Source organism: Carassius auratus, chromosome 8, assembly GCF_003368295.1.
Source record: "Carassius auratus strain Wakin chromosome 8, ASM336829v1, whole genome shotgun sequence".
In the NCBI taxonomy this organism is placed as follows: Eukaryota; Metazoa; Chordata; class Actinopteri; order Cypriniformes; family Cyprinidae; genus Carassius; species Carassius auratus.
Genome location: NC_039250.1, coordinates 20,046,750 through 20,059,133, shown reverse-complemented (window position 1 = coordinate 20,059,133; position 12,384 = coordinate 20,046,750). Strand labels below are relative to the sequence as shown.

Genomic DNA, 12,384 nt, shown 5'->3' with positions numbered 1-12,384 from the left:
AATTCAGCAATTTGTTATCAAGCTTCATGAAATCAAACCTAACACAATACAGTCAAAACATCTAATCAACATCAGGTAAGATTACATACACAGAGGCCTCTGGTGAGTCATATTTGCTAACTTCTCAAGCGACATCTAAATTATTTATCACAGTTAAAAGCAGGTGTGCTTGCTCTCATCTTAATTTTAAAGCTAAGAGCGATAAATATTAAATGCTGTTTATGGATCTGGTCATTTGCAGATGTGAGAGGGAGTGGGTTGTCTACAGTCTTTACTGTATACTACAAAATATGCTGCAGAATGCATGATGAACCTTTAGCTCAATATCTTATTAAACCCAATAATAGAAGGTATATGGTCTGCAAAGCTGTCATTTGTACAAATGGAGGATTGTTTGATGAACAATTTGATGAATAGCATTTATAATGAAACCCTGATTAATACATTTTTAAAACAGTATATAATTTAATGCAGAAGCTCAAAATCTCAGAATACTAGATGAAAAATCCAAACAGATCATGTAAATGAACACAATATGGGATGCATAATCAGAATATTATTTTGAATGCCCTACTATTTAACAAAAACATAACATTATTATTATTTTATTTTTTTGAGATTCTTTATATGAACTCATGAACTGAACAGGTTATGATCTGCCTTTGTTTTTTATCTTGTGCTGTTCTCTGAGGTCCACTTATTATGTTATTAAGACTTTTACATAATTTATCATTATTAAGAAGCAATATAGGCTATTTCCTTTCCTGTTTTGACCACGCTCATCAGAACTCACTGTATGAATAGGCATGGCATATTGTAGATTTAAGTACAGGCCCTCTGCTATGATCGGCTAACATTGTATGCTTGACACATTCCTAATAGATGTACACTGTTGTGATTTAGATCAAAAATTCATAAATAACAATAAATATCAAGTTATCTGTAAGAACAGACTAAGCAATAGTGATCACATAAATCAGAAAAAATAACTTAGTCCCAGTCTTCCTGAGCAAGCTCTGGACTGCTGGAGACACGATTCTGTAGCTGCCTCCTCAGGAGGAGACGTCCTAGTGCTTGCTGGACACTGTGGGATGTCCTGAAGACTTCTTCACTGCAGTCGAATCTCTCTCCTTGAAGTTCTTGATGATCCAGTAAATGGTCCTTTCATGTGAAATATACTTTTAACAATTCCCTTGCATGTGAGGCCATTTTGATGCATTTGAAGCGATGATGGCTGCACATGTTTATTAGTACTCATTCACACATTCACAGGTGCTGCTGATATTAGTCAATTAATGTTAGCTTGTCATTAGAAAATTGAATTCGTTTTTTTGTGAAAAGTAATTTTTTTTGGCCAATTAAGCTTTTAGCAATTATTTAAAATGCATCTGATCACTCTACACAATAATCTAGAAACAACGTGAATGAAGACCACAACAGCTTAAGCTGCAAACTTTGCAAAACACAAAATGTATGTCACTGCCAAAACTTTTGGCCATGACTGACTGGGTGAATCAGTGGGCGGAGCTGAACAGGCAGTGATGTCGATCTTCTGCGGAAGCGAGGTTTATCCAAAACATTCCAAAAGAATATGAGAATATTATAAAGTATGTTAAAGAGTGTTAAAAATTTAGAACAATTAGTCAAAATGTATCTGATAAATTTGACAAATAATTTCTCTGAGGAAACTTGAACCCCAACAGATGCTCCTCACAGCTTGAATGTTGACTGTTTAGCAATCAGTCCTCGAAAAATCACACTGTGTCCCACTCCCACCTCAAATGTTCAGATTTCAAATAATCCAAACTGGCTGTATTTCGGAGCGTCTAAGCCAGTTATGGAAGAATCTCATTTTGAGGATTCAGTGAGTCCGATGGGGCACTGGAGGACTGCTGGGGAATCTGAAGGTAGAAGCACATACACTGGACAGATGCTATCTCAACCGCTTGGGGATCTCAACCTGAGAGGAAGATTGACATGAAGATTAAGCATTTATAATATTAAAATATTATATGATACAAGATAACGTAACTTTGTTAGAATGTAAAAATAAGAGTGAAAATCCATTTTTCAAGCCATCTATTTACTGTACCCATATAGTCTTCTTTGATCATTTATATTTTTAATTTCAATATTAAAAATATTTTGTAATAAATGTCATATATGCACCATGTCACTTCATATCTGTAAACATAGAAAAGCATCTCTGGAGGTGTGTGGCATCAGGTTTGTTACCACAATGAACAAGAAAAATTTACCATGAATTATTTAAAATGGCAAAACTCTGGAGAACAACCATTTGTAAAAACAAAAACAACAGCACAAAAAAAACACCTTTTTGGTCATGTTCTGTATCCCTGTGCACACCGGTGCCTCAAACCACAATCATACATGCAGAAAAGCAGATCCAAATAAAAATTAAAACAGTGAATCTCATCAACAATAATTGTGGGGATTATTAATGCTTGTACTGTATGTGCATGGGAACATCTGACATAAAATTTCTTCCTAAGTCACAACATGTATCCACATAGATTTGTTTGGTCACACTTTATTTTAAGGTCCAATTCTCACTATTAACAAACCATTATTTATATACATACTTACAAACTACAACAATCGCCTCAAAAAACTAATTTGCTGGTCATGCAGAATATGTACTTTAATAAACAGCCAATATGTTAATAATAGGCATACTAATATATAGTTAATGGTTGCACTTTATTTTACAGTACGTGTACTAACATGTACTTATAGTATACTTACAGTGTATTTATCTCAGAAAGTGCTGGTAACACAAGGTAAATACAAGGGGTAGGGTTAGGGGTAGGTTCAGGGTTAGTACCTAGTTATTACATACACTCTAAAAAACGCTGGGTTGTTTTTTCAACCCAACTGCTGGGTTGAGGCCGTTGGATAGGACTTTGGGATGTTTTAACCCAAGTTTGGGTTGAAAATAAGGTTTAAAAAAAAAATGTTTAACCCAGCGGGTCTGGGTTGAGGACGCGGACGTGAAGGAGAGCACGCACGTCACGTCAAGATCGTACGTCTCCAGTGCGAGCAGCCGCCATTTTCTCAGCGTGATAGAAGCGAGAAGCGAGTGAAAGACTATGGTAAGTAAATATTCAAAATGTAAAGTTATCTTTTATTGTTTACCCGGTTGTATGAAAGGCGGAAACAAAGGAGCTTAACGTTATATATATATATATTTAAAAAAAAACGGACGCGGTTTTCGCCTCAGACACGGAGGTCTTAACTGCCTCATGTAACGGTACTGAACGGAGGATGTACTTTTAATATAACGTCTGTGAATGTATTTTGTCATATTTACATAAGATTTAACATTATCTGTACTTTTTGAGGCGTTAACAGACGGTTATGGTCACGGTTACGCTCATGTGAATTTGTCGCGGTTAAACTGAATGTATGTTTGTCTCCTAAAGGAAACGGCATTGTGTAGTAAAGACTAGCATAATTATTTTGAGGCTGTTGAAGTGGTAACTGTTAAAAGTATGTTTTACATGTAATATTTCAGACTTGTCAAGTTTGTATCTTCATTGTCCTCGCGCTGAGAGTTAAAGACACAGAAGCTGTTTGTGTGAGGAATCACAGACCTGTGTGAGGATGAGGAGGATGTGTTCTTCTGAAGAGAGGGACAGACGGTTTAAGGAGAGTAAACTTCAGAATAACATCAAGTTATCTTTATTTTTACTAAGACTAAAATAATGTTGTTGTTTTTTTAGATGTTGCAATCCAGAGACAAGATAACTTCATTCTTTTGAGACTGATGTAAGTTAAGTTATTATTACTTTTTTTTTTTTTTGAAAATTAATGTTTATGTTGTGTCCTGCCTGTTAACTTCACATTTTGATGCAAAAACAGTGTGATTTTATATATATATATGTATATATATGTCTGTCTGTATGTGTGTGTATATATATATATATGTATGTATATATATATATGTATGTATATGTTAATATTTTATTGAAACCATTGATGTCCCTCTTTGCAGAACTCAAACTAACTGGAGTTAAGGACACAGAAGTCTGCTTGTGTGAGGAGGTGGTTTTCTCAGCTTCTTCTGAAGAGAGGGAAAGATCGTTTAAGGCAAGTAAACTTCATAATTTCATGTTATCAGTTGTTGTTGTGTTTTACTAAGAGTAAAATAATGTTTGTTTTTTGTTTTTGTAGATGTTAAAAGCAAGAGACATGGGAGAGCATCATTCCTTTGAGATTTTATGTTAGTTATTTTTAGAAAATAAATGTTTCTGTTGTCTTCTGCCGGTTTACTTCACATTTTGATGCAACAACAGTGTGATTACTTGCTCATTTCATTAAGACCATTGATGTCTGTGTTTTTTATTGCAGAAATCAAACCAAGTTTGGAGTTGTCTTGTCTGATTTGGAGAGTCATCATTCTTGGTCTTCGCTCTTAGAGGTAAAGTTCACACAAAAAATCATTTACTTGCCCTCAAGTCCTTCCAAACCTATAAGACTTTTGTCTGTCTTTACAACATAAATTAATATATTTTTAGTTTTCTCATAATATTTGTTAATCCATTTATAGTTTAGATAATCAGTATTTTCAAGCTTCATAAATATAGAGTTATTGTAGAAGTAAATTCTGATATTTATATATGAATACATCTAAAATTATATGATAGCAAACATGTATGTTCAAAATAAAATACTGGTCTCCCAGACCAGCAATGGAGGACACAAAAAGAGAATATTAAATATATTCATACGTTTTCCAAAAAATTAGCAGATTTTGTATGAGTCTGGAAAAACATGGGGAGAGTAAATTATGAACATTTTAATTATTTGGTGAACTAACGGTTTGAAGAGCAGCCCTCCACGTACATGAATATTGTGAGGTATGTGAATGTCATGTCTGTTTTAATGTTTCAGTAAAGAAGCTTTCTGAAAGCAATATTTATTCAAACAATATCACCTGTCCTCACACTAGTGCTGCCATTATAGACTTCATGAGAGCTGTGATAGACAGACATTAAACAACCACACAAAGTGTTGAAACTTTAAAACCGATTATTTACCTATCCTTACGGATGTGAATACACCTCTACCTGAAAATGGATAGTTTAATTAAATGTTTAATTTTTTCAAATGTGTTTCTCTTAGGCCACTGATGAAGAGCAGGCGGTGACTGGGATGAATGCTGGTCAGAGAGGAGAATCTTCTTTCCCCTAAACTGATGCAGCGGTGGTTTTAAAGAAGCACGCTGCCCTGGATTATGTAGAAGATGTCAGATGCTGTGCTGATGGGGTTTCTTCATGATTACATCAGTTATGCTAAAGAGATCATGAAAATTGACCGTGATGCATGATCTGTATTAATGGACTATGAAACAAACTGTAAGTGTATAATTTGTTAAAAAAAAAAAAGTTAAATGCTTTTTCTGTGTTGTTTAGTAGAAGAGTTTACACTCTGTCATTCATACACCTGCTCACATTCTTTCACACACACACACACACACACGCGTCTGTTAAATGTTATAATATCAAAGTTAATGTTGTGATTTATTTGTGTACTGTCATGCCAGAATAGTTGGTAAAGAACCTAACTAATTGTAAATTTATTGTATGTGTTTTCGTATATTTTTATACAATATATACAACTGAACAAAGTCCAATTTGATCTTAAGTTATATTCATCAAATGTTCAATGCTTTGTTTATGAACTCTGTAGCTGTTAATGCCATCCTTTTCTGCATTTCTTCTAACATGTTACTTTTTGACTTTTCTCTTGTTTTTAATAAATTATTTTCCTTTTGATAATTATTATTTGTGTGTAAAAGTGATATTTAAAATGAACAACATTTGTAGGTTTAATGCCTAGCTCAATTTGGGTTAATTTTAACGTAGAAATGCATTGTTTCCCCACATGGCTGCACTCTGCGAGTTTATTTTCTGCCAGCAGGAGGCGCTAAGAGCGGGAGAGGTAGGTTTCTCCGGTAACGGCTGCAGAGCGGTGCTGAGCTCACAAACACTGCCTTATCAAGCACATGCGAAATGATATCGAACATTTTCTAAATACAGTAGTTTTCCTTCTGAAATACAGTGATAAAAAACACCCGCTCTGGTTTTTGAAACCCTGCAATATAGTCATTTTAAACCATAAAAAATGGCAACCCAGCAGGCTGGGTTAAATATGATAACCCAACTGGTTGGGTTAAAATAACCCAGCGCTGGGTTCGTCCCTTTTTGACCCAGCGCTGGGTTGTCAAAATAACCCAAATTGGGTTGTTTTCAACCCAGCAGTTTTTAGAGTGTAGTTATTGTAATTACAATAATAAGTACATAGTATGTACATGAGGAACAGGACTGTAAAATAAAGTGCTACCTAGTTAATAGTAAGAATTGGTCCCTATACTAACTTTGAACAGTGCTTTAAACCTTGATCTAATGCAACTGAAGTTGAACTGTAAATGTGCGACTGTGTGCATGAGGTTATTAATTTAATTAATAATCTCCATATCACTTTCAGTCTCTGTCAACATTAGACGTTCTCTACAGAAGACTCTCGAACAATACCAAGTGCAAGTGTGTCATCTTCAAACCACTTTAAACACAACAAATAACTCACACTTAAATTACAGACTAAGCCAACTGTACATACTTGTATCTGTTATTTTTAAAAGTATTAATTTAAGGCTATATGATTTTTGTATACATGTAATTCCAGTTGTTCCTGTTTTTTTGTAAGTTTAAGATAAATTGTAGTACAAAACTTAATGATGAGTCATGATTTGTCAGTATAAATTATTTCACTCACAAGTACGCACACAGTAAACCGAGACTGCATCCAAATTCGCAATATTCCCTAGAAAAACGGTATGTTAAAGGAGTAATATTTGTAGAATTCAGAATGTAAAAAGTACCTATGTGATCTACTACTTACTGCGCGATACTAAAGTGTTGATCCAGTTGACACTTTAATATCCCATGAGGCCATGGGAGAGGATTTTTAACGGTCTCAAACCGCTACAATGAAAACCCTAATAAGTTGACTCGACTCCACTGATCGAGTAAACTTGTTCCTTCAATTTAACTGATTAAAGAGTGTCCTAAAACTTACTTCAAACCAGTTTGAAGTAAGTTTTAGGACACTCTTTACTCAGTTAAATTGAATAAAAAAACAAAACAAAAAAAAGAAACAGATCTTTTTTGTTTTTTTTATATACAAAATGAAGAGAGATGACGCGCTTTTTGCAATTGCCAATCTGCACTAGTTCTCTTGTTGCAAGGCAGAACTGCTTGAACGGCCAAACACATTAAATAAAGACCAAGCTGTTTTAAGCTGTTTTAATAAATTACGATTTTGAGTTAACTACACTTGAAATATTAAGTTTAAGTTGTTAGACATATTTTCCTACATATTTTGTAGGAAAACAAATTACATGAACTTACATTCTGATTTATATGCCCAAAACTTTTAATTACTTTAAAAGTTTTAAGTAATGTTTAGTCAATATTACTTAATTAAGTAAAGACAGAATTTTGGGTTCACAGAGTGTAGAGGGCCAAACATTATAAAAGTGTAACTTGCATTAAAATATCTTAGGAATATAATGCTGTAGAAAGAAGCCTTCACATCTTCTTATTGAGATGGTGGTGTTTAAATGTTTGGTCATGTACTGGCATGTGTAGAAATGAAATGTGATGTCCGTGTCACCTTTTTGAGAGCATTCATACTGCAGTTTCTGATAGAGTCCAGTAGCTGATCTCTGGAGCTCCTGTCCGTCTGTCGGACAGCTGCACTGCCGTCTGGTTTCTTCTGAGAGATTGGGGTCAGCGACCTCCTCAGGGCCTGAACATCTAACGCTGGGCCAGGAGGGGGTGGAGGAGGAGCTTGACGACTTCCTGTTGCCCCTTCTTTCTTCCCAGGTACCTCAGATGGGAGGGGTCTAGACGGTGACTTAGTGGGAGGAGCTTTTGGAGTTTCCTGATCAGAAGTGAATTTTGAGAGGGCAGCAAATTTAGAGTCGTTCTTACGAGTCTTGATGGACGATATTGTCAGCTTATTCTTCTCAGGTGAGCTCTTAACATCACATGGCCTGGACATAGTCTCCTGTCTGGTGAGTTTTTGCGCTTCTAGCCGCTGCTGCCTCTTCCTGTCCATGTTTCGGCTCAAGATGTTGGTCATGGTCATCCTGGGCCCGGCCAGCTCAAAGTGATACCCCAGCTTCAGCAGTGAAGAGTTGTCCCGTAAGACTCTGGCCATCTCCATTTCCGTCTTCCCTCCGCAGATGTGTCTCTGGTTATGAAACCTCAGCTCCATAAGCGTGCTGTTGTGCTGGAGAGAGTTGATGATGGCCAGGATGCCTTTGCCTGTCAAATGATTCGAGTCGAGGTTGATGCTGGTCAGGGTGGAGTTATCTCGTAGGGTTCCGGCGATGGCAAACGCAACATGATCATCCGCTCTTGTGTTTGCAAGGCAGAAGGTTTTGATGTGAGTGTTGCTGCGAAGACCCTCTGCAAACTGTATCAGGGTGTCTCTCTTAATGGCGTCTGAATTATTGACGTTGAGCTCTGTTAGTTCAGGGTCATTGCTGAGAACCTGCTCCACAAGGTCCTCAAACATGCTGGAGCCAGTGTCACTGTCAACATCTTCACTAAAAGACTCGTCCTCCTCAGTGGTAACAGAACGGTCATCCGTGCTATAAGAGTTCAATGAGGTTTTATGGCTGGAAATGGTAGATATTTTCACCTTGTTGTTTTCTTCTTTTTCACTCTCTTTCTGTGCTCTGGTTGTATCTCTCTGTGAGTGATGTTTCTCATCCTCCTCTACCCTCTCTCTTCTGCTTATTTCTTCTATTTTTCCAGATCTGCTTTTCTTTCCCTCTGTTCCTCCATCTTTAATGTTTACTCTTCCTTCTGCTCTGTTGTTCTTTGGATCTTCTATGGTTTTATTTCTGCTTTCATATTGTTTCTTGACATCTGCCCTATTGTCTTTTACTTTTCGATCTTCTGTTTCTTGTAGTTTGGAGACCAACCCTCGTATTTTGGAGTTTTCACTGATTTTTTTCCCCTCCTTTCTCCCTCTTTCTTTTGTATCATCTTTTTTCTCTTGCAGTTTAGATATGAGGTCAAGAGTTTTGCTGCTTCCTCTATCTTTTCTAGAAAGCTCCTTTCCACTTTCTGTCTTATTACCTATCCTCTCTTTTTCTCTCTTCTCCTCCTCCCCTCTCTTCTCTTTGCCTTTTTTGTCTTCATTAGATACATTTTTAGAGTCATCCTCCATTTCTCTTGCTCTATCCTGATCTTTTTCGCTCTCAGTATTTCTGCTCTCCGTGTCAAGAGGATCGTCACTCGGTGACCTGGAAAACTCTCTGCTCCTCATCCTGCGGAGTCGATCTCTCCTTTTGCCATCCCCTCCCTTCATTAAACACAAAAAAACATTATTAATTCACCACAGCACATTAAATCTGAGAAGCTGTTTGTCTTTAGATAGTTTAAATATCTGATTTCGGCTAATTGTTATCTGACTCTATACATTTTAATCACCACTTTCGCATTCCACATACGTTTCCATTTGCTTTCATTTGTGTGTAATTAATGATAAATATCAACATCACCGTTAAATCCATGGGGACATCAAACAAACAAAACTTATCTAGAATAATTACAGAACCAGTGGCTTGACCCAGCTGGACTGAGTGAGTTATTTTTTGTGGTCATTAAAAGGGAACGTACCGTGCAGATTTGTAAGCTATTGTTTGAAACAGTGTTAAAACTCTCAGATGTGCCCTTGTAAGGCAGCAAAGGGAGGAACGTTCAGGACAGGAATTCTGTCCTTGACAGTTTCAAAGCCTCACTGAGACCAAGCTTTAAGTAAACACATTCACAAATCGCTGAAATGCATCACTCTTAACCACTGAAAAATGACCAGAACATACATTTTATTCTCACAGCTGTTTTACTGAACACATGTGGAAGTGACTATCCAGTTAGCATATTCACTCTGACAACACAATGACACAGGAGAATATCAATAAGATCATAAAGATGATATTTACAATTCTGTATTGATAAAAAATTAATGCATACAGAACTTAGAAGCTTGTGATATTCCTCTGAGATTGTGTATGTTCTGTTGCCTTCTGAACATGTTTCAAACAAACACTTCAGTGACTCAATAGTTTAAAAGTATAATGTGGGGCCTTGAGTATGTCTCACATTGCTAGTGCTTCATTAGCACCTGTTTAATCACATAAACCACAACTATCACTCTCCAAAATCACAAGGAACACCATCCCAGAAGGACCAGACCATCTGTTCGGCTGTTACTCTACAAAATATAAATTTTTAAGGGCATGCTCTTAGAAATCATATTAGGGTGGATGTAGAAGTGAATACAGCAACTTTGATGTTAAAGGTTAGTTTTGCATGGTTTAAATGGAGTGCCAATTACAGATAACCATCACCCTGAACCAACAAAAGGAAGAGAGAATGTTTCTACCAGATAACAATAAACTTAACTATGATACTAAATGTTTTTAAAGACATAAGGCTGTAAAAAACAACTGCATGCTTAGGATTTTCCCCCAAGATAAGTTTATACTGTTTCCAAACATAAGTGCATGAAAAAAATGTATACTTGGAGAAATTTAAATGTGTTTTGAAATAACTTTCTCTTGTCAGAAATGTTTTGGAGATTTGTTGTTAAAAAAAAGCTTTGGTTCACACTTGGAAGTACAAAAAGATTTGTAAATATGCAGCACAGTCAAACTCTAAAGCAAAGGAAACTTCATATCCAACAGATGATGGCAACATTATATGCCATTAGGGTCCCTTAGTGGGCCATGTGTGTGCAGCAAAATGGGTGTTGATACATAGGATCATGACAGAATGCCAGGCATGTAAGCCATACTGATTAACAGGGATCTCAGTGCTAAATCAGCCAGCCACTGTTCACAGATCCACAAATATATGAGATCTTCAACAGTTGGAGACTGAACTACAGATGACCACAGGTCAGCTTTTCATCTCCCTGCATGCAATTGAACTGAAACACTGAAAATATCCTGTAGTGAAGTTTAAAACGAGTCAAATTATTAAGAATACTGTAGCGTTATTCTGTACAAGAAATGTATCATTACTGTAGTAGTAGTAGTAGTAGTAGTAATAATAATAATTATTATTATTAATATTATTACCAATAAACATAAAGAAAATAATTGTGTGAACTAAAGTAAAAAAAAAAACTATTATATAATAATAACATTTAACTATAAATATAATTGTAATTAAATTTTATTTAAATAGTAATAATAATATTTTAGATAATAATAATAATTATTATTATTACTATTATATAAAATTATTATAATAATTAATTAGTATCACCTCTGCGCTCAGCTCTCTCCGGATAAGTTTCTTGGTCTCCCGCTCACAGTAGTCCAGCATAGCGTCTCTGTCATATCCTCTGGATGGCAGTTTGTCGGTCTGGTTCCGCTGAATGAGTCCCACCGGTACATTCGGGTCTGGTTCGATGTAAACGAGCTCCCGCACGAGCTCCTCCACCTCATCCGGAGAGAGCGTCTCGAGCAGCAGCTCCGTGTCCGACTCCTCGCTCCCCTGACTCTCTGAGACCTTTAGTCTGGACATTTTCTTTGGATATATTTAATGTTGACAGGCTGAGTGTAATGTTGGATATCTGCGGGAATACAGCCGACTCTAAATAGTATCTATGATAAAAGGGGTGCCGATCTCGGGCTCCAGCACAAGCTCGAGCGCCAAGACTAATTCCGCGCGATCCTTCACGGCTGCGTGACCGCGTGCAGCCTGCGCACACGCACAAAATAATTACGAGAGAGCGTTTATCTGTCAGACAGATAGTGTCCCTGTACATCAGTGGTCCCCTAATATTATTTTCTCAAAAGTTTGTAAGAATTGTGTCGTATTTCTTTCACTTTCCCTAAACCAGGCATTGACCGAAATTTTGCTACTTTTTACATGGGAAAATGTGTGTTGATTGATTGAGTGTTCATTGTGTGGCTTGGGTTTATTATTAGGGCGGCTATGTGCTTAATGTTTTCTGTAGGAAAACGTGATTGAACCTGAACCTTTTATTGTCTGTGTAGTGGTTTGTAGAAAACATGGAACAAAATTAAAATGTGTAAAAATATGTAAATTGTTATATATATATATATATATATATATATATATATATATATATATATATATATATATATATATATATATATATATATATACTCTAAATACTCTATATATATATTCCCTCCAAAAAAATGGTCTTTGTGTGAGAATTACATGAACCGTTTTGAAAGTTATGCAAATTGAATCAGTTCTAGAGTGTTAGCAATGGAGAAAATGTGTTTTGTTTGGTTTGTTTTTG

At 36.1% G+C, this 12,384-nt stretch overlaps 1 protein-coding gene across 2 annotated transcripts; it reads right to left on the bottom strand.

Moving 5' to 3' along the window:
* Positions 1-552: 552 nt before the first annotated feature.
* Positions 553-11,803, bottom strand: LOC113107534 (leiomodin-1-like). 2 transcript variants are annotated; one of them, XM_026270122.1, is made up of 3 exons: positions 11,373-11,803; positions 7,699-9,402; positions 553-1,960 (listed from the first exon to the last, which is right to left on the bottom strand). In XM_026270122.1, exons 1-3 carry the CDS (start codon positions 11,631-11,633, stop codon positions 1,934-1,936), a joined length of 1,992 nt encoding a protein of 663 aa, XP_026125907.1. In that variant the 5' UTR covers positions 11,634-11,803; the 3' UTR covers positions 553-1,933. The 2 variants fall into 2 exon arrangements, with proteins under 2 accessions (XP_026125907.1, XP_026125906.1); XM_026270121.1 differs by lacking the exon at positions 553-1,960 and having other exon boundaries at positions 7,586-9,402.
* Between the last annotated feature and the right edge of the window lie 581 nt (positions 11,804-12,384).